The 23,237-nt window shown below is 37.6% G+C and overlaps 1 protein-coding gene across 2 annotated transcripts in view; it reads right to left on the reverse strand.

Moving 5' to 3' along the window:
* Positions 1 to 6,879: 6,879 nt before the first annotated feature.
* The window catches only part of SCYL2 (SCY1 like pseudokinase 2), a 30,965-nt gene continuing 14,607 nt past the window's right edge, over positions 6,880 to 23,237 (reverse strand). The window contains exons 7-18 of one of the 2 annotated variants that reach the window (XM_086470658.1): positions 22,140 to 22,265; positions 20,485 to 20,661; positions 16,916 to 16,927; positions 16,660 to 16,782; positions 15,298 to 15,411; positions 14,660 to 14,792; positions 11,691 to 11,809; positions 10,929 to 11,029; positions 10,107 to 10,173; positions 9,890 to 9,979; positions 8,725 to 8,844; positions 6,880 to 8,136 (exon numbers count right to left, since the gene is read on the reverse strand). In XM_086470658.1, coding sequence (XP_086326784.1) covers positions 7,486 to 8,136; positions 8,725 to 8,844; positions 9,890 to 9,979; positions 10,107 to 10,173; positions 10,929 to 11,029; positions 11,691 to 11,809; positions 14,660 to 14,792; positions 15,298 to 15,411; positions 16,660 to 16,782; positions 16,916 to 16,927; positions 20,485 to 20,661; positions 22,140 to 22,265 — 1,833 coding nt within the window. In that variant the 3' untranslated portion in view covers positions 6,880 to 7,485. The remainder of the gene's footprint in view (positions 8,137 to 8,724; positions 8,845 to 9,889; positions 9,980 to 10,106; positions 10,174 to 10,928; positions 11,030 to 11,690; positions 11,810 to 14,659; positions 14,793 to 15,297; positions 15,412 to 16,659; positions 16,783 to 16,915; positions 16,928 to 20,484; positions 20,662 to 22,139; positions 22,266 to 23,237) is intronic. The other variant, XM_086470651.1, reaches the window with a different exon arrangement.

The following is a 23,237-nucleotide window of genomic DNA, read 5'->3' on the forward strand; positions in this document are numbered from 1 at the left end:
CTTAAGGCAGCCATCAAGTATGTCTCCTCCTTACTGAAAGTTCACTCCCATCTTCTGCTACTATTGATTGAAAGTCGGCATGTAACAAGGTTCTACTCCCTTGATGGACAAAGCTGTGGGAGGCACGGGGATGCTATCATCCTCTTCAAATGTACAAGAAGGAATTGGAGCCACCTGATATTACCTTTTCCATTTCCACCTAACCCATCTCTCTCTTCTTTTACTCTCTCCTCCCATACCATCTCCAGCCAACAATGATGCTTCTAAGCAGATCAGATCTCAGAGTCTCATACTCAATCAGTTTATACCACACAAAAAGCTGAGAACTGGCTTCCTTCAGAGTGCTGGCAAACTCTAAGAGTGATAAAGCAGTGCATCTTGGAAACCCAGGCTTAGAGAAAGGTGTGGTTTCTGGGTAAACGAGCAGTGACAATGCCAACTGAGACCACTATGTGGCATCAGAACCCGAGATCCTGACATGCACTTAGTGTGCTTGCAGAAAACGTAAATGCTAATTTTAGAGACATCTAGTGGGTCAGTTTTTCCCCAGGACTTTTATTCTTTGCATGAAGGCAATACGTGATCACATTTTACACGTGTCTGGACATCAACCACTCTAAGAAATGAACTCAAAATTACATGGGATAAAAAATGTATTTCAAACAAAATATACAGTGACAAAGTTTTCTACATAAGTTACTATTAATTAATTTTATGGAAATTTTAAATAAAAAAAAATCTTCCAACATCAAAATATGAAAAGTTCATTTATTTCCATAGGCAACCTCATTCAGAGTACAAAGTGATATGAACTTCTTGAAACTGCCACTGTACCTTTTACATACTTTTAAGTAGTTGATCTAAAAGTTGATACAAGAATAAATTTGTTTTTGAAGAGCTGTCCAATAAACTGGATATACACTAATGCCATGCTATGACAGTTCTATTTATGAATCACAGCTGACACTACAGTAACAACACTTTATAAACCTCATGAGAATTTTAATGTTTTACAATCAAAACATAAAACTGCCACTAGTACAGAGACTGTACGATTAGACAAATAAACAAGTATTAAATATTTTGCACAAGGCCTGAGTTCACTATAACACATTTTGATTTACAACTTCATTTCAGAAATCTGTACAGCAGTTAGAACTGTTTCAGAGAACTTAAAAGACAATACAACTTCAGGGGCTTATTTGTTTTGTTGATACAAGTGTGAGGCCTAGAAGGCAAGAATATTTGGTGTATGAATCCAAGGTTTTACTGCCCCATGTAATTCCCCTGTAAAGCAGTCAAAACCTAATGGAAAGCAAGGTACAAGGCAGGACCTCACTTGAAAATCGGCTAACTCATCCGAAATTCTCCAGATAGGTTTCCTCACAGCTATTTCAGAGTAAAAGTTCACAATGAGCATATAAAATGCAGCATATCTCTTAACAAAGGACAAAAAAGGGTCACATATACAACAGGGTATTTTTCCCATACTCCTCCCTCTATTTCTTTCATTGGAAATGGCACAAATCAGCGATATCCCACCCACCCCCAATAAAAAACTCCTAGTCAATAAACAAAGGTCACTCTAAAGTCCAAAAAGTTAATCTGCAATGAGAGATCCATTGTTCATATACTTATGTTTTAAAAGCTTTCCTTTTCTGCTCAAGTCACATAGATGTAGGCAGACCAAGCATGTAAATTTACAATAGATAACAAAAGTATCATATAATTTTTAGCCTGTATGGAAGCTTCGTGAAATTCAATTCACATCTAACTTCTCATTTGATCTTTGCTCTTTTGGTGCAATTGAACAGAAAAAAATCTGAAATCCTGTGATCTATACATGCACTTACTTCTCCATCTACAGACACAGATAACAGTATAACAGCGGTTATAATACAAAAGTAAACACACATTTTTCTTACTTTAAAAGGCCATCAGGGTATTTGTTAAAGTTCCACATAAATGTGAAACAGGTGTTGCTAAAAGGACAAAACTTAACAGAAAAGGAAAGTTTTAAATAATAAGGCTTGAAATATTGTGCACCTATACATCCAAAAATTCAGTCTTTTACCTGGGGTACTCGGCATCTGTGCAGACCTGTAAGGCCACAACTTCCCCACATTATTTCTAATTCACATCACCATTGAGAGAGGAAGACATAGTATCTTCATTAAAACAAACTAGGGCATTCTACCCATGTTCCCAGTAAAATTTCTCTCCCCATCTCCCAGATAATTGGTAGATTCCTTTACCTTTCAAAAGACTCCTCTGCTACTGCTGTCCTCCTGCATAACCAGGTTCCACAGGCTGTTCTGTGCCTTACGCACAACACTTGCGTGATGAAAAGGACAGAAAATCTGCTCCCTCCTCCATCCTTGAAATTACACTTGGGCCACTTCACTCCCTGTTTCTCTCCTCTTGAGAGAGGCAGACCTAGGCCCCTAGATTATTATTATCCTAAGATAATCTGAAACTCAAGGTTCTGTTTTGAGGTTCCTCTCCATCAGCATCAGCAGAGAAGGTTTTTCAAGCCTCTCTAATATCATCCTTCCACCTAGCAGGACTAGTTTGTTTTCTAAGACTGAGTTTTCAGGGGCTGCTTCAGAGGCTTTCATATTTAAAATTAAATGGAACCAACAGTTCTAATATGGAAAACACTGCTGTCTTGGTGCAGTCGCGTTCATTTAGCATAGAAACATTCAGGTTGGAAGAGACCTTTTGAGATCACCAAGTCCAACCATCAACCCTACCCTACCAAGTACACGCCTAAACCATATCTCCAAGCACCACATCTAAATGACCTTTAAACACGTTAAGCGATGGTGACTCAACCACCTCCCTGGGCAGCCTATTCCAGTGTTTGACACGGTTTATTGCCCACGCTGTGTACATTAGTATAGATGCACTTCAGCTGAGCTGAAAATCCTGCCTCCGTTTTGAGAGGAGAAGCCCTAATTCCTACCTGGCCATTCTCAGCTGCTTCCACGGTTACTAACTTATCAACAAGCCTAGCATTTTTGCTGCTGCATGGGTTGCCATCCCCCACCTCAACTGAGATGTCAGACTAAAAGAACACACCAGCGCACCGACATGCCGCATCCAGGCTCCTCTCTGGCAAGCCTGGTTTCATCCCCATCCCCCTTCCAAGCTAGTTTAAAGCTCTTCCTATAAGCCCCGCTAATTCTTGTCCCAAGATCCCTTTCCCCCTTTAGACAAGTTAACCCCATCTGTGGCTAGCAGGCCAGGTGTCTTACAGACCAACCGATCGTCAAAGAACCCAAAGCTCTACCAGTGACACCAGGCTCAAAGCCAAGAATTCATCTGATGGCTGCTCTTCTGTCAAAACCCTCATCACACCCTGCAATTGGTGGGATAGAGGAGAACATTACTTTGCGCTCCTGATCCCTTAACCAGATGACCCAGGGCCCTGACGTGTCTCTTCATTTCCCGCAGACTTCTTGATTTCAGTTCCTCTCTATCTACTTGAATAATTAATAATGGGTAATAACCCGAGGGATGAACCAGGGTAGGAAGTTTTCTTTTTAATTCCTTGACCCTGGCCCTGGGGAGGCAGCAGACCTCCCTAAGGAGTGGGTCCAGTCTGCAAATAGGGCCTTCCATTCCCTTCAAAAGCGAGTCCCCTATGACAAGTACACGCCTTTTATTCTTTACTGAGGCTGTTCTGACACAGGGCTCAGTCTGACTTGCTACCAGTGACACCACCAAGTTCGGTGAACCTTCATCCTCATTGGTGTTTGATTCTCCCTGCAGAGCAGCGTATCTATTTTGCAAAGGCACCTGGGGAGGTGCGGTAGCTACTGGGGTGCCACACCTGCCACAAACTTGTCACCACTGATCCCCATCCTCTGAGTCATCCCATTCAGCAAGATGGAGAGAGGACAGGGAGCCCTCCGTGTCCTTAGCTCTGTGTGCCTGCTGGGACTGTTTCAACGAAGGTAGAGCCTGACTCCACCAGTCTGTCTCCCTCTCACACTCCCTTACAGCCCTCAGCCTTTCAACCTCCTCTTTCAGCTTCATACACCAGAGCAGCCAAAGCGTAACTGATGCTTTTACTTAAGATGTGCACCTATTTCCACTTCTTTTCTCCTTTTGTAGTAAACATAATATAGATAAGCCAATTAAAGAAGAGGAACTTCTCTTTACCACTCCTTTACAAATCAATGTAAAATAAACCAGGTGGGCTGGGCAGTTCAGTCACCCCTGCTCTAATTTCCACAGTGGAAACAGAAAATCTGCTTGCAGTGGGTGAGCACAGTGGGTGCACAGGGTGGAGGCTGTAAGGTGATGATAGAACCTGCCAGGCTTCCACACTTTTTCCTTTAAATTAGGTTGACCACAAAAGGCAGAAATTTTGTGTAATTTACAGTATTGTTCAGGGCATTGTATAAATAACTTATTTTATATTAGGTTACTTTTTCAGTAACAGAATTTGCAATTTCTTACTCAGTTACTAACTCCAAATCTGTGTCCTCCACTTCGTTTTGCATTAGGGCTAGACAGTCCCTCTACTTCAGGCCAAACTAGACATAACGCTGTCTTCCATCCAAGTCCAGAAACAGAAGGCCCCTGGAATGCCCACCTCTTGTAACACTGTCCCTTCCTCTTACTTTTTCCCAAACAAAGTGTATGTGAAGTACAACTGTTGCTCTCAAACAATGGTATTCACTCTGGCCACAAGTCTTCCAGCCTCTTGCAAGGCCTCAGAACGATGACTTGTAAGTGAAGAGATCAACTGGACAAGGCTTCCGAAACAAAAACTGTTGTAGCAGGAGCCAAGTGGCACATGGCCTTGGTGACTTACCTCTTGCAACAATTCTTTCCTTTAACTTAAGGAGAGAACTTCACACACCCCCAGTTCCCTGACACACTAATCAGGAAGAATGCACAATGAAGAGGGATTTCACCCTCCCATTTTAACTGAAGGGGTCTTTTTCTTTTTAAATAACTGGAAAATTTTGTAATAACTTTCATAAGCACCCTTTTCAGTTTTCTTTGTTATTATTCTTCTACTCAAAACTACACGAAAATGGCAGCAAACAAGAAATCAAAATTATGTTCTCAAATATAAGTAGAAAAAAATCATATTATTTGAGCCAGATAAGGATCTTATTCCATCATATTATCACCGCATAGAAGAGCCTCTCTTAATTTGAACTTGGAGGATTTTTTTTACTTTGTTCTTACAAAGTTCTCAGATAGCCCATGCCAAACACATACCTCAAACCGCATAGTTTAGGAGGTCTAGCATACAAAATTTGATCAATTATTTCCCTCCAACAGGTTAAATTAAAATCCAGTTCTGAAAAGCCCCCAGACCAAGGGGATCAGGGACTGAAACCCCAAATCAGGACACTGACATTTAAGACTGCCTTTACCATGGATGTATTAATTTAATACATTGTAGAGTCCTAAGAGATGATATTTTTAATATAAACTTATTTTCCAAATAATTTAGAGGAATACAGTTTCAAGTAATTCTTCAAAGGCTTGCCTTAAGTTACCCTAACAAAATGTAGCTTTTGAAAGCTGACATAAAAGAAGACATTAGTGTGATTGAGAGTATAGAGTACTAGTAACCGTAAATGAACTTAAATAGTTTAACAGTTCTAGAATTGTCTTAAGTTTACACAGATATCTTAACATAACCTACAATGTTTACCATGAATTTTAACAGCACATAAGCATCACAATGTGTTAGGTATTGTTTTCTAAACCACAATTTCACTGGTCCCAGGTATTTTAAAATAATAGGACTAAGGCAGCAGCTATAATACATAAACAATTCTTTAAGAAATATGCTTAATGGTATTACCGCTTAGAACTGTGGAAATATAACAAAATACAAGTCACATTTACAGCATAAGGCCCTTTGGTTTCTTAAGCAGCAAATGAAAGAACAATTTCTTCAGTGAAAAGCTTTGAAAAATAAAGCATGTAGGCTTTCCATAAAAAAAGGTAACTAGCTCTTTCCTTCTCAAAATAGCCAGCTGTAGTCTTCAAAATATTATGTAAGAAAGCTCCTGAAATTCCTAGGAAAGAAAAAGTTAAAACCCAACAGTAGTATCTGGCAGAGCAGAGATTCTATTATGGGCAAGCTGAACATACACCTTCTGGGAAGTAGAGGAAACTACTGTTTGGTTTTCTGGAGAGCTTTATTAAATTTGCAGTAATACAATAAAAAGGATCTGAAATACCTGTGTATTTACCATATATCCTAGAGCTTACAAATCTGTTTTTGAGAACTTGCTTCATAATCCATTTATCCTTCGTAAGGACTTCAATTAGAACGAAATTAAAATGAAACAGTTTATTCTAGTCAAGGCAATTTACGGCAGTCTGCTTTTTCACACAACCACGTGCAACTTGTACGAGGCGATCCTTTTCCATCTTCTCAGTGGAGCCAAAAACTACGAAGTAATTCAAGATATTTCTGTGTAACTAAACGGTGTGTGTTTAGTTACACAGAACTGCTTAGTTACACAGAACTGCTTAGTTACAGAGTTGCGGCAGTCAACACGTGAATTTTACAGACAACATTCTTTTTAGGAGGTTCCATAACTACTCATATTCTTTTTTTCACACCAGTTAGAAGCAGTATCAAATTAGCCAAAACACTGGAATATATAATAAATGTGATCAAGTCACCACAAGTATTTTTAAATCCTGCTTAAGTGGTATGTTCCTTTTGCTATGGAGCTGGTAAGAAGGATCTGGCATTATAAACCAGCTGTAAACCAGCATGACCATTGGGAGCAGTGTTCTTACTCTGTCACAAACTTGCACAAAATTTTAAAACAACTTCTTACGCCTCCTGAATCTTGTTGTAGTTTATCACCACATTAATTTTAATTATAAGTGAAGAAATACAAAGTATTTTCTCAGCCTCTTACACAGTTACCGATTAGAGACCTTTCTATGTAACATGACTAACAAAACTTTTTGAGGCAGCGTAAGAATTTACTTTTTGCAAAGTGTCATATGGCAAAATGAAAGTTTGTGACAAATTCGGGCAACATAAATCATCCATAAGAATTCAGCAGACACTGAAAGGACTGGGCTGCAGGACTGCGTTCACTAGCGTTATTACCCCCTAAACATTGTTGTTGAACTTAAGAAACAAAATTTCATAGGAAATTTCATAGGAATTGATTGAGTACACTTCTGAGTAATTTTGAAATACTTAGCTGCTTCTTTTTCAGTTGAAAATATGCATCCTACCTTCAGTGCTCTGATGTTCGGTAAAGAGACAGGAAACCTTTAGCACGTAAGATGACTTTGCACTTAGGCCATTCCACTGCAGTACCAGGTGAATGCAAAGTCAAGTCTTTTTTTCCAGTGCAAAAGCCTTTACTTTGCTGGGTTGAAAGTTTCCCTAAGTCATGCTTTTACTAATCAAAAACCCGATGTTAATCAGCTTACCCATGATCCAAATTTTGTCGATCTTTGAAAGAAGAAAACATTTTACCCAAAAAGATCTTTTAAGTCATTACTAGCTGAGCTGCTGTTTGTCATTGTGTTTGCCGGTTGTGCAAAGTTCTGAGGAGCAAAGAAAGGATTACCCTGTATACCAAAGCCAGGCTGTCCTATCATGTTCATCTGAGGTCCCAAGACTGAGCTGCTCGCACCTGGGGACCCTTGTGGGGGTACAAACTGATTAACCCACTGGCTTGACTTCTGTTGAGCCAACTGTTTCATACTAACTTTGGGTTTTTGAGGACCAAAAAGATTATCTAAAGCAGACATATCTGGGGGTCTGCTTTGTTGTGTCAGTGGAGAGATGGCAGACGCAGCATTCATAGGACTGTAATTTGGCATACTGGCCGTTGGTACAATGTTCATCTTGGTTGTTCCCGTTGCGCTTGGACCACTGAAGAAATTCTGAGTGGTGGGACCAGCTCCCATACTGAATCCAGCAGTCTGAAAACCCATGTTAGTATTCAGTCCGTTTGTTATATTTCTCTTTGTGTTGTCAATAGGTGATGAAAATCCCATTCCAACACCCATAGAAGGGCCAGAAGAGAAGCTGTTTGAAGATGCAACTTTAGCTTTGTTGATAGAATGGCTAGTCAAAGATGACATATTATCTATCAAGGTATCTGTCAAGTCTTTTGTCTGCAAAATATGTAAAATGCAGTTAAATGCTTTTCCTGTACAAACGCTTTAGCAACAGTCTTTACCACTGCTCCTGCAGAAGTGGCATTCATTTTTCAGAAATTAGAATTTACTGCATGAATTGGGCATGCAATGTAATTACACACAAAAGCAATTATGTTATTTTCATTCTTTGCTACTTAGGATTAATAGTTATGCAGCTTTCATCTGACAACTAAGTACATGAAGTACTACTGTGACATTTGCTTACATGTCCCCATTCCTGCCCCCAAGCCCTTTATATATTTAGTTAACAAAATCTTCACTGCAAAACCTCTTCTAATATGTGCCTCTTCCTTATCTAGAACAGTGGCCTTCCAATAATAATTACTCCTTTGGAAACTCCTGCAATTTAAAAAGTGGGAAATATTGCTAGTGATGCAAATGGAAGGCAGATTATTTTTCTCAGCTGTGCCATGGTACTACCAGTACTACCACTGAAAACAAAGGTGACTCCCAGGAGAAAAAAAGAGCTAATGCACACAGCACCTGAAAGGGAAAAGCATCACAGCTCCAACACAAACACTGCAGTAGCTTGTTCTTTCTCACCTGCTTCACTGGAGGTGTTATTGCAGTTGCTTGTGGCTTAAGAGGTTGCTGGCTTTTCAGTTTCTGTGCCTGTTCTTGTTCTTTAGCTAACTTTTGCTTCTCTTCCAGTGTAAGTGATGCCTCCAAAAGGGAAAGTATTGACATTAAGTTGCATAGAATGGTTACTCTTACATCGATATTTTTCTTTTATAAATAGCACTGTCATTTCAATAATACAAAAGAGAAAGTAGATAAGCACAAAATCTACTATAGTATTTATCGTATTGCTAAAAAGCACTCAAAGCAAATAAATACAGTGTTAAAAGTAGCATAATTTTAGCTTTGTCTTCTTACTGTTGGGCATAAGAATAAGTGTTTTTCACAATTTTCGGGTTTGTTTTTATATGGTTACCAGCTGGCACTTGATACAGAACTGCAACTGGAGCATGGAGTTGGAAAGGGATTTTTATTTTAAGATTGCTTAAGAGGCTTTTCAGGATTTTAACTCTACTTTTGTTAATGCTGAAGGATAAAATCATAAAATCATTCCCCCTCAGTCTAAAATTAGTGAGAGGGTTCAGGTAACTAGAAATGGAAATGAGAAAATATATAGATTCTGAGGAGCCATAATTAATAGCATGAAAATAATTTCACAATATTTATGCTCATGTTTAATACTCTCTGTCATGTCATGCTTTTTATTTGCTTCTTGTATTTATCCCCATATTGACTGTTCATTTTCACTTAACTTTGAGTTGTACAGTAAATGTTAGTCTCTGCTGCTACATAAAATTGTGCATTTTATCTTCATCTCTGTTTGTAATTTTATCATAAAGTTGCCTTTTTTGATTTTCCTATAAATCTACTGCTGAAGTTTCAGTTTCATTGAAATATAATTAAGGAGGAAAAAAAATGACCAAAAATTTATAATCCTAATTGCTGCCTAGTTTGTACAAAGTGATTTTCAAGGAAAGGCTTTCACAGAAATTCAAGGATATGATTTGAACATTTTTCAGTGGACGTTCACATGTGACTATGTATGGTGCTGTGCTACATAAAACAAGTCAGTTTTTCTTTTAAAGCTTTAAATACCATAAATATTTACATATACTCTTCTTACGCAACCCTATCAGCCTTGGATTAGACAGGCGGATGTAACAGAATTCCAGAACAAAGTAAAACACACCTTTTTCTGTTTTGATGACATCTCATTCTCTTTACTATCAGATCCACTAGTTAGAAGGTCAGTTCCACTAGTATTAAATACCTTGTCAATCTGTTAAGTTCAAAGGAAAAAAAATTAGTTATTTGAAAGGTACTTTAAGGTAACATTAATATTGACCAAGTCATTTTAAAATTCTAATTTCTGTATGTAAGGATCGCAATAAAACGTTGTCGCTTACCTGATTACTTGTACTACTAGATCTTGCCTCTTCAGACACACTCATTTGGTTAGCTATATCCAAAGATCTATATAGTGCAAAGTATACATATTACAAAAAGACGGCCTTACAGTCACATCCACAATACTAATTCAGCAACATAGATTATTATTCTGCATTTAAATAATATCAAAAAATTGCATTATGAGAGCACTGCCATTTTTATAGAATGCCTGCAGGAGACTGGAAAATGTTAATGTTCTAAATTGTAAAAGTTTCCTAATGATCATTTCACACGGTCTTAGTTCCTCCTTTTGAACGGGGTGACACAGACTTTGGGTAGTCCCTGTTAATTTGACTCAGAAATCTCACCTTGTATCAGACTCCATAAAATAGCTCTAAATATCTTCCAATATCAGTGTTTCCTAAGAGGCTGCAATGTTTATGTTTCTGCAGTATGGTCAATGTTCTCAACAACTACAGAAAAGCAAGTTAGCTTATAGAAGCAAGACATAAACTGTACTAGTGGAGCTCAGTATGAACTCTTACATTTAATGAATTAATTAAAAAATATTGGCTTAAAATAATACACTCTGAACTGTATAAAAGTGAAGGATTTTACTCTATAAAAAAACCCACTGACATGACAATATTATTGTCGTTCTAGTAGTAACAAATCTTTGCTGACAACTCTGCTCAGCTGAGGTAATTCTCAACTACTGAAGTAAGAGTTACCTAGATTTTTTATTGCTATCCCTAGAGTTTTCTCACATTTGCTAAAAAATTAACTGAAATCTCTGCTCACTTGTTCCTTCTCTTATACACATATAAATAAACACTTACTTCTGTTGCTCTTGCATGACATGAAGTTGCTCAAGTTTTGTTTTATGCTCTGCCTCCAATCTATTAAGCATATCTTTTATAACACAAATAAAAGAATTAAACTGTAAAAGAAATATACGAGAAGTTTGGATTTTGCAGTGATGGAACTCAGACATGCATAACTTAAAGGGTAGTATCTCAGAAAACTTACAATACATAATATCAGATAAACTGCAGATTTTTAAATCATTAAATCCACCTTCACTATCTTCCATTAGATACAACTACAAGCAGAGTGTATACTGAAACAGTGAAAAGATGTATTACTAAAAAAAAAAAAAAAAAAAGGTGGGGCAACCCAGATAAAAAAAAACAACAGACAAATATTATCAGATTACTTAAAAAAATCCCCCAAAACCTATGATTGCACTTCTACACAATCTACAACATTTACAAACAAGAGAAAGGGAAGAAACATTAAGATTGTACTTTAGCTCTTAATTTGAATTGTAACTATGTTAGAGCTGACTGCTTTTGCAGGATATTTGGAAGGTGATAGTATTAATTTTGAAATTTTATACCAGATTAGTTAAATCCACTGAAAAATAACAAGCTTTAAACATGTAAATACAGTAATACCAACAGGGTTTTTTTTGTTTTGTTTATTTGCTTTTACAACAGCTACAGACATATAGTAATGTATGAATTTTTCTCTGATGACAGTTTAAATCTATTCTCTGCCAATTTATCAAGTAAAAGCACGAAATATAGTCATGTTCCTACCTGATTGAGATTAAGATTGTTCTCAATACTAAGAGGAATCAGATGGGGCAATACTTTTCCTGCAAGCTGTTCTTTGGTAATTCCCAACTTCTTATGAGTAAATGTACACTTGTAAATACCTGACATATAACATCAAAACAGCAAAAATTGTTAAGTCCGGTAAACAATGTGAACAAAGTAGCACTCTCTATGTGTATTGATCATCTGAACATACCTTGGCTCTGCGTGCAAGCAGGGACAAACATGATCAACAGAACGATAAAAGCTAAGTACTCACCCACAACACAAATATACTATAGCACTTAAGTTCAGAACACGAGGACGTCCAAAGTAACACTTTGCAGCTATGAAACACAGTATTAGGCATTGTATTGTCCTGGTCAATTATCTGAGAGTACGTGGCTTTGAACATAGAACCAGAGAATCACAGAATGTATTGGGTTGGAGGGGACCTCTAAAAAGGCCATCTAGTCCAACCCCCCTACAATAAGCAGGGACACCTCTAACCAGGTCAGGTTGCTCAGAGCCCCATCAAGCCTGACCTTGAATGTCTCCAGGGGTGGGGCTTCCACGACCTCTCTGGGCAACCTGTTCCAGGAATCCATCACCCTCAAAGAACTTTTTCCTAATGTCCAACCTAAATCTACCCTTTTCTAGCTTAAAACCATCACCCCTCGTCCTATTGCTACAAACCCTTGTGGACAGTTCTTCCCCTGCTTTCTTATAGGCCTCTTTCAGGTACTGGAAGGCTGCTATAAGGTCTCCCTAGAGCCTTTTCTTCTTCAGGCTGAACAACCCCAACTCTCCCAGCCTGTCCTCACAGGAGAGGTGCTCCAGCCCTCTGATCATTTTCGTGGCCCTCCTCTGGACATGCTCCAACAGGTCCATGTCCTTCTTGTGTTACAGGCTCCAGAGCTGGATGCAGCACTCCAGGTGGGGTCTCACCGGGGCAGAGTAGAGGGGCAGAATCACCTCCCTCGACCCACTGGCCACACTTCTTTTAATGCAGCCCAGGATGCGATTGGCTTTCTGGGCTGCAATTGCACATTGGTGGCGCATGTCCAGCTTTTCATCCACCAGTACCCCCAAGTCTTTTTCCACAGGGCTGCTCTCTAGCATGTCTTCTCCCAGCCTGTATGGATACCGGCAGTTGCCCTGGCCCAGGTGCAAGACCCTGCACTTGGCCTTGTTGAACCTCATGAGATTCACCTGGGCCCACCTCTCCAGCCTGTTCAGGTCCCTCTGGATGGCATCCCATCCCTCTGGCATATCGACTGCACCACCCAGCTTGGTATCATCAGCAAACTTGCTGAGGGTGCACTCAATGCCACTGTCAGTATCATTAATGAAAATATTAAACAACACTGGTCCCAGTACAGACCCCTGAGGGACACCACTTGCCACCATTTTCCAGCTGAACATCAAGCCATTGACTACTACTCTCTGGATGCGACCATCCAGCCACACCACGAACAACTGAGTTACCACAAACTGACAAATCACGTCTGAGAAATTAAGCTGCGTTAACTAAGGATGTGTTCTCTCCTGGCATACTGAAGTAACTATCAGAGTAACTATCACACTGCTATCCAACTGCATTTTACAAAGATTCTTACCTAAATGTTTGGGGCTGAGTTACACATCAGAAATCATGCATAGCCTTTATCTGTTCTAAAATCCCTGTAAAAAGACTACTGGCAGGCATGAGGGATCCAGCGTGAAGCCTACAAGTTCTACAGTGTTTCTGACAGGAGGATTCCTCTGCTTAGGTAGTGCACCTCTGGTGGCAAACACTGAACATACTAGCATAAAAGAAGCAGCAGCTTTCCTCACTTTCTAATACTAACCACAGAATAGAGCTGTCAGCTGGCCAAAGAAGATACCACACACAAAATGGAAGGTATTATGATTCTGGAAAAATGGAGAGCCCAAATATATAAAACTGACTTCAGGCCATCATTTCCAAACTAGAGTTTACTTATCCACCTTATCCAAGCAGAATTCGGGAGTAATGCACCTAAAGTAAAAGATACACTGTCCCTCATTCTCAGACAGCAAATACAAGTCAAAGCTGCAAGAATTAAAGGGAACAGGCAGCTTTAAATTAGTACTGATAGACGCCCTCTTGCTGATTTTGAGCAAATCAAAATAATGCTACCATCATACATTATCACAGTGTTTAATGAGGGCTGATGCCAGTACAGTCCAGCTTGTTAGAAATGGTCTTCTGTCTACTACTTTGCTGTCAGTAAGAGAAATGGTGACTCACTTCCAGACTTGGCCATACAGTCACACCTCTTTCTTGGCAGTGACTCTGGTCATCTGGTCTCCCTGAACCCATTCAACTTGTTAAAATCACACATCCTGAGTTAGGCAAGCACCAGAGTGGCACAAGGAAAGCACAACTGGGAGTGAGGCCTCTCCTTCCAGAAGTAACAAGCCACTAGGTTTTGTCAGCTATTTTGTGAAACCTCACCCACTGTGCTCCATTTCAGTGCAAAAGCAGCCATGTTTGCTTAAACGTCCAACAAAATGAGTCTTAACAAAACCTGCAGTGAAGAGCAGTAGATTTGTAGCCAATCATTTATAGCATATGACATGCAAGAGCAGTAAGAGAGGGCATAACATCTTCAAAGCTCCAGCAGCATCTGAAAGAAGACACATCATGTACTCCTCTGAGGAAAACAGCCTCTCTGGCTCTGGACCAAATGGTCCGCGGAAGCGTCACAGCCCAAGAACTGCAACGAGTACTCAGAACTGCATTGGGCCTTCACGACTACAAATATATGTACTGGTGTTTGGAAGTACCAGCAATACACAAGGTAACTGAACAGGGGGTGCTTAAGAACCAGAAACAGAAGTTTTTAATAGTCATTTTAGCAATTCACTATGTAAACGTTATCAATGATAATACAGAAAGCTTTCAACATCAAAGCACAAAAGAGGAGAAAGTTGACAGTATCAATTACCTAAAATTCCCATTAGCACTGCAGGTTCCTTGGATGGAATTTGTTGTAGAAAAGGCAAAATATCATCAAGCACAAACCATTTATCCAAGTACTCCAAAATCTTGCCTAAGCACACTAGGGAGTTTACCCGGACCTGTGAAGTATGATAAGAATTAAACAAACTCTATACTATATTTTTTGCCTAAGGAAAAAACCCAAAAACTTAAAAAAAAATAAATAAATCATAGTTAGAAGAAAACAGGTGCTACTGAAACTACAACCCTCATATCTGAAAAATCAAGACAAGTTAAAAAACCCCTTGTGTGTCAGGAAAGGAAAATACACATAGTTATACACCGCTCACAAAATCTTGGCTTTTCTGCAGGACAAACCCCATTAACATATATTATTGTGGAACACACTTCAACAATTTTTACAGTATTATTATCACAATTAAGTTGTTAACATCTTTAACTTTTAGAGTAAAAAAGTAAACAGTACTTTTGTATTTGTAAAAAGTAAAAAAAAAAACAAACTCGGAAAGAAATCAGGGCACGTTGACAGGCTTTTCTTTAAAGACACCACATCAGAAAAACCAAAGTAATTAAAGGTAATAACATTTTCTGAGGACTGAGAGATGAAATTATTAGGATACTTACAGCAAGAGAAGAAGTTTGCAAACATGCATTTTTAATTCTTGGAATTAAAGAATTTTTCATTGATGGGTAATCTATTAAATTGGCAAATGTGGGAATTATGTTTAGGCAAAGCTCCTATAAAAAAAATTCCACATAAGTTTAAAAAGCAACATGTATATTTATTATAAAATTAGTACTAATATTACTCAAGATCAAAATTAGTTTTAAAATGTCTTCTTTTGCCTTCCTTTTAAGGAAATACTTAAGGAAATATCATATTCAACTAAGCTGACCTTAATCTATCAGACTCACTTAAAAATAGCTAGAATAATAAAGCATCACAAGATGTATATAGAACCTTGGGAAAAGGATTTAAAAAAGACTATTCATAAATTTATAATAAAATATTTGGATAGTAAGAATATCTTGCATTTTCACAAAACACCTTCATAGAAAAATCAACTTCTATTACTTCAAACTGTAACATCTTCCTACATAAGTCAAGCAAATCTGAGTAAGCACTATCAACAACACTGCAGCAGCACAAGGATAGGCCGAAAGATAAAAAAGCCTATCAAGATTAAACACACTTAAGCAACAGAGTCAAAAAAACAAACCCAATTTCAGCCTAATCTCAAAAAATAAGAGAGACAGGAATATTAAATATATGTTGCGAGTAAATACCCGAGTAACCAAACTACTGATGCAGAAAAAAACTCATGCCAGGTATTTAGAAACAAAGACCTTTCTCCATAATATTGCAAAGGCTTTGCAAGGGTAAAAATCACATCTGATTATCCAAATCCTTTAAGAAATATTTTGCCTGCTTATCTCCTCCTCCCACTCCTGAATATCTTTGGGTAACCGGAAGTTAATTCCAGTAGAACGGTTTAAAAATAAAAAAGAACCTTAGAAAGGCAGAGAAAGCGTAAGGAGAAAAATCAAAACATGGATACATAAAAACATCACCAGAAGGTATATTAATATGATTTTACAGCAAATCGGGTCTTCCAAGGTAACTGTCAACACACATGTTCTTACCAGTAGGAACTCAGAATAAGCCACCTCTCCTTGACTGGTAAAAGCATGCCTGCCTGCACAGTTTCATTCACTTTTTGCTATGGCGGCTAGTAAGAATTTAGGATAAGAGCATTAGAACAACAGTCAAGCGGTTACTCCCTGGAAAATAAGGGAACTAAATTTTATATTACTAAAACAAAATTTCTTTAATAAAACATTCACCTCTTTCAACATTCAGGAATATTGCATAGCTTTATCATTTTTTTTTTTCAAGTAAACACACACGAGTATAAAAAAAGTTGGCACATCAGTTTAAAGAAAAGAGAAAAAAATTGTTTTAGATAAAGACTGCAATAACTATACCTGGATCTGAATTGAAGGTGCTTCCAGGGCTCTATAAACCATTGGTAGGACACTGTTCTTTATTTCATCTGGTGGTGTTTTGGTTAGAAGCAAGTCCATTTTTTGCAAGAAGATCAACAAGATCTATGAAAAGAAGGACAATTCAGAAGCCAAAAGTTTTAACTCCAGAAACACAGACTTACAATTTAACGTGTGCTGTATCATATCATAAAAAGTTCAGAAGTTTTCTTGTAACTCAGTAAATGTGACCACTTACCATGTTGCTTGCCTGAAGGCATGAAAGACAAAAAAAACTTTGACATATTATTGCATTTTAAAAAAAGCAAACACAAATCAAACAAAATATGCATGTTTAGACTGATCCTTCTGAAATAAGAAATCATAATGGCTAAGGAAGGAGTTCTTGTTTCTATTTATAACATGGTCTTTGGTTAAAATCTACCCACAGAAAATCTTTATACATCAGTATTGAAAAAACTAAACTTTCAAGAAACTATGGCTTAAATGCTGTCCTCCAAGCATTTGACGACAACTTCACATATAAAAGCTGTATTCCATCTGTATCTGGGAAAAAAATAGGGACAGAATGAAAAGAATATTACAGCTACTATAGGGACACAAAATACCTTTATTCTATTTCACATGGAAACTGTGTATCATAGAATGAAAAATCCCAAGCAAAAAACATTCACATCACGTTAACCTAAAAAGCAACACTAGAACAGCACATTTACACAGTGGGATTCACCTCACTTAGGCTTAGCCATCCAAAACTTAGCTGCTATTCTATGTTACCCATCCAGGCTCAGTCTCCAATACAGAGAGCTACATAACTCAAGACTGATGTCTCATCTCAGATAGGTGAGACAACTTGCTACAGGTGACACTGACTATCCATTGGTGTGTAGACTCCTTTTGAAAAATCGGTTAGACTAGATGGATAAATTGTGGTAAATGGTATCATATTAATAATAAAAAGCCAAGTGTTTTATGGAAGGAAAATATTTCAATTTTTAAGTCTAAAAATACATAGCAATCAGTGCTTGTATGTTTAATAAATAGAAGCATCAAAGTGTAGAAACACAAGTCTACCAAGACCACATTCCAAGTTTCCCCCTTTCATTTGCTTTCCTTTACAGGGAAAAGAAATAAATTCTCTTACACTGCATCTAATCTGTGTTTTCTATTGTTTATTTATAATTACCTAAACTGTAGACATACACACACAAACTCATTCATTTATTCCAGGAACACTGATTCTGATGCAACATCCCCAAATTTGGGAGAATTAAGGTGAGATGGACCAGATCAGTTTTAGACTTTGTAATTATTCTTGAATAAAGAATTTTTATTTGTCCTAAACTTGGCTTTTTGAAGCCTACATGCGCTCGTAACACTGTTCTCTTGTCTAGCAATCCTGTAATACTGTGGCATGACAGTTTCTGTACTAGTTAAATGTATAGTTTTGGAGAAGGATCAATTGATATTTTTTGCAAATTTGAAAAGGACATGAATGAAACGTTATTTAACTAGAAAAGCTCCTTTGAAATAAGAACCAGATGTTGAACAGGTAAGAAGCTGATTTTAAGTTAAACACTGTACTGTACAGTCATTTAGATTTCACAGAAGCAGTTCATCTGTTTTCCACTGGCTTTCAATGCTTTTCAACTATGATAACATAAAGCTGAATCGTTTTTGATCTCTCTCTCTAAATGTTCCAATGAACCCCTTTTATTTTTAGCCTTCTACGGCCATATGTAATACTTTTTATCTATGTAAGTAGAACCTACGATGTTACAGTCACAGATTCACACACCCCACCTAATAAGCAAGCAGCAGCAGTTGCACTCTCAACAGTAATGCTAAGGACATGCTTCATTGAACAATACGGTACTTGCCAGGATACACTCTGGTGTACTGAATTAGAATATGAATTTACAGCTAACTCACTGTGGATTGCCCTAGATATAAATTAAGCACTGAGAAGCTATGTCAGAGTAAGCTAGGATGTTAATTTACAGCACATGTTACTCCACGCCAACTCCCAACTAATTCCAAGACATGAATGAGCAGTTTAACTAAATATTCCATTTCCATATTATACATTCCCTTGTGCAAAGACATTGTAAACATTGGATAACAATTTCTTCATACTGAATTACAGCAGCTTCCCTATGATACATTCACTTCCTAACTCAACTATCCTACGAAAGCCAAGCAACAGGCCCCTCATAAATCTAAAACATCTTGAGAGGGCGTTCGGAAGAAACACAGACACCTTCCCCATCCGCCCCTCTTCATGAGTTACAAACACACAGGAACTGGATGTTTTTGCCTTGCACAAAGACAGTCAGACCTGGAATTCTGTCCTCTGGCACTCTGAAACTTTGTATTTTTTTCCAGAATTCCTGGTACATTAACTGTCCTAGATTACTTAACCAAACTTTGCCATACTAAAAACACCACAGAAATAATAGTGGAATAACTCATCTAGTATTTAGTGTGCATTAACAAAAAATTAACATAAGAATTTAATACATAGTGTCTAGAATGCTACAGAAAAACTTCACAAAGCTCACGCTTTATGAGTTGACCCCAAGTCTGTATTTTGCTTCCCTCGTTTCTCAAGAAATAAAACAGCTCTTGTGCCTGTTATACTCCAGATATAACTCTGAGACAAACTTCTTGCAGTGAGGATTGTTTCACAGATTTGACGTTAAAGGTAGCAAAACACAATGTTACCTTTTAGTATGAAACAGCACAAATAAGATGTTCACTGGCTTTTGGTCGGTTAGATGTTTAATTCTTTCAAGACAACAACAAAGGTAACATAAAGCCTAAGTGTACCAAAAATAAACTGCATTAAGTAGTTCTATTTTATGAGGTATTCTCAGTTACACAGTTGTCCCTTTTCCCCCCTTCCCAGTATAATGAGAGTTTTATGATCCCGTTTTCTGAAACCCAGAAATAAAAGGTCTACTTGCTTATTCCTATGTGTATCTTCCCCCTTAAGTGCTCTGCAGAGAAATAATAGCATCCAGCAGTAAACCAAGGTGAGCTAGAAAGAATGTGTAGCTGCCTTTTATCTGTTGAGGCACAATGCCTCACTTAGTGACAGAATTCTCAGGAATCATCATGCACATAGTGTTGACAAAGGATGAAAGTGTTTCATTCCTTTACAGTAATGATAATGTCTTACTACTTTTATGCATGTAAACAACAGAAAAAACCCAATATTTTACTTACATAATACCTTTGCCAAATAAAATGAAACAAATTTCACAAATTCGTGCACAGCCCTCAAACAAACACTGGTTTATATCATCAAAAAATAGCACTCTTAAAAGAGTGTCAAAGTTACAACTTTTCCACCTCATGATCCCAGTGTCAGCAATCTGGATACAAGGAAAAATTATAAAAAATCATAGGTTCAGCTACTGGTTGAATACACGCAAATATTGTACTGTACAACCTCGCTCAGATTGGCTAGATAAGTGATAAAATGTTTACAAATAACCTTCTACAACCAATCCAAAATAAGAATTGAGTGATAAAACTAAATGTTTTCTTTTTCGCCAATCTAATATCATCTATAAATGCAAATACACCCTCAGAAATCTCATCTAAAAAAGCAGGGGTAGAGGCTTTGTGAATTTCCTGGAAAAAAAAAAGCATTTTATATGAGTCAAGACTGACTGCCTGGACAGCTACACAGCAGGTTCGGCAATCTGTGTGAAGCTGGAAAAGGGAAATAGAACAATTAGTCATTTTCAGGGAAAAAAAACATGGAAGAAAAAAAATGTAATCTGAACAATATTAACATACCTGGATTGGTTCTTGCTGCTTAAAAACAGGACCAAGATCAGGCAGAATAAGCCTGATATATTCTTCTTTGGTGCATTCCTCAGCAATTAGGAGAACATTAGGCAAGACAAAGGGTACCATATCGGGATTCACAAATTCAGAAGTCAAGCAAGGCAAAATTCGCTGAATGATAACGCGCTAAAAGAAAAAAAAACAAGCATGCATCACATTGTACGGCATTGCGGTAAGTTACTACCGGGCGTGCCAGCTCAACTGTTTTTGTATTAACCTGAAGTTTACAAAAAAGCAGACAGACAATTTTCAGTTTTGATCTCCTATTTTCACAGTATACTCTAGGTAATTTACACTGTGCTACTTTGCTTACATTTCCCTCTTTGCACTCAAAACATAACTGGAGACTATAAGGTCAACAAAAGGCAACTAATTGTACAGGAAACAGGACTCTCAGCCACATTCATGAACTAGTTGAACCTTATTCTGTATGCTTTCTTTAAAAAAGACCCTAAAAAGACCCTTAAAAAAGACCCTATCAGCCCCCTGCCCCGATCAGTTTTTCAGTACCCCATCACTCACTGAACAAACACATAATCCTACTATATACCTCCCTGTAAAACTCCAGGTACATTCCCTAAATGCTATTCTGCTGATGAAACAGGTATTTACAATGTGAATGCCTATTGTAGAGTTAGACATCCTTAAATGCTTTTAAAGTCAATAGAGACAAATACACAGCTCAAGGGCACAGTCCCTTCCCTCATAACTTATAGTTTCAAGACAGAAAAAAAATTCATGCCCTAAAGATGATTAGGTCAGTAGTATCTGTCTAAAGTTAGGTGATATACATCCCACCTATTTCCAAATTCAAAGTATCCATGATTTGTGATCAAAGGAAAAAAAATACTAAATTAAGAAGAAGAGAGAATTAAACATGGAAGTCTGAATTTTGCACTGTGTAGTTCAAAACAGATTTAAAAATAAAGAAATTTAATGCAATTGGTTGAGAAGCTCAGCTATTCTGTTATATATTAAACTAATACTATTTTTTTTCTATCACATCTGTATTATGCCTTATATAAATTAAAGAATACCACAAAAGGAAAAGGAGTCAGTCTAGACATAGGGTCTAACACTACACAGAAGTCTCTAATGACAGACACTTGCCCTTGAGGTTTCTGGGCACTGCTAGCACAAGAAAGCACTTTGTTGAGGGAGGGAAGCTTTGCATTATTCAACGTTAAAGTACTGTCTTGCTATGAAAAAACTTGAAGCAATCTTACTGGGAGAAAAGGTGGGAAGATGACTTCAAAGAGCTATGATAGCATCTGGAAACACAGGGAAAGCCTTGCAAGTGGAGAGAAGACAACTCCCTTTCAAAGCGGGATGAACTACAAGGGAACACGCAAATGATGGTTCCTTACACACACTGATAGCACAATTTGCCTTTTTCCATTTAAAGAATTATTGATGGCTGAGTAATATTTCCACATCAGTTATTTTCTAATCTCCCCTTCTTTCCTACTACTCTATTTGGACAGTCTCATGGCAGTCTATTACGGCACAACGCTATACAAAGCCCAGCATTCCAGGATTTAGAATGTTAATAGACGGTCACATATTTTTTAAACTCACTATTTCAAGACATCATACAGACATACCTTAGGTAGTTTTGGCAGAACCTTTGGTAGCCCTTTAAAAAACTGTGATTTCTGAAGGTTATCCCTTTGAAATAATGAATCAAAATACTGAAGCGTCATCGCTCCTACATCATCAAAGAATGGTATCTAAAAATAGGATAAAAAGCTTGTGATCTGGAGGGAGACAACATTATCACTGTTAAAAGATTCCAAAAGATAATAATGTATTTACCTTTTCAATGCACTACAGCAAACCTTTACATGCCTGCAACTAACAATTAGAAAAGTACATTTTCACATACTAAGTAGTATAATATTCACAGATAAAGGTTGATTATTAAGACAGAATTTTCCTAGCATTTTAAAGAAATGCATGAATGTTATTTGTACCTAAGTTAACTTACTGAATATGAAATAATATTTTTCTACAAAAAATGAAATAAAAAGTAAAATCCTTGATTAAAAGTTCTCCTATGAATAATTATGCTATTTAATATTACAACAAAGGATTACCTAGGTAGGCCATCCAGATCTAGCTACCACCCCTGGAAACTTACAATGAATCAACAAGCATTTATATGCAATAAATGTGTAATTATATAAGTTTCTCGCCAATGTTCAGACCCACTTGTATATCCTATCCGCTACACTCTCTCACATGATCTCCCACATTTGTGTTACTTCAGCAAACAGGGCAGAGGCCTCCTTAAGTATTGCGTAACAACGTATATATAGACTGGGCTTATAAAGATGGCACCAACGAAACACCAGGGGGTTTCATCGATAGCTGTGGTATATTATATTAATACTGATAGAGCTGCTTCATTGTTAATGGAAAGACTGATAAAAATGCATGATGATAACAAGATCGTTTATATAAAAATCCATCCCCTAATATTCAACTTTCAGTTAGCAGATGAACGGAAAGAGTAGACAAGTGTCTATCCCAGACGTACACAGACTGGAATAAAAAGTTCTGCATTAAAAAACTCGCAAGGGTAAGATTCCTCCTTCCTGCTAGCTCTCAGTTTTAGGGAGGGATGTATCAAACCTCACAGGCTCGCAACAGGTAAGCTAAAAAGCACAGACTCTCAGACTCTTTAGACACTTGTTTTCAGT

Source organism: Leptosomus discolor, chromosome 1 (genome assembly GCF_034619465.1).
Source record: "Leptosomus discolor isolate bLepDis1 chromosome 1, bLepDis1.hap2, whole genome shotgun sequence".
Classification (NCBI taxonomy): Eukaryota; Metazoa; Chordata; class Aves; order Leptosomiformes; family Leptosomidae; genus Leptosomus; species Leptosomus discolor.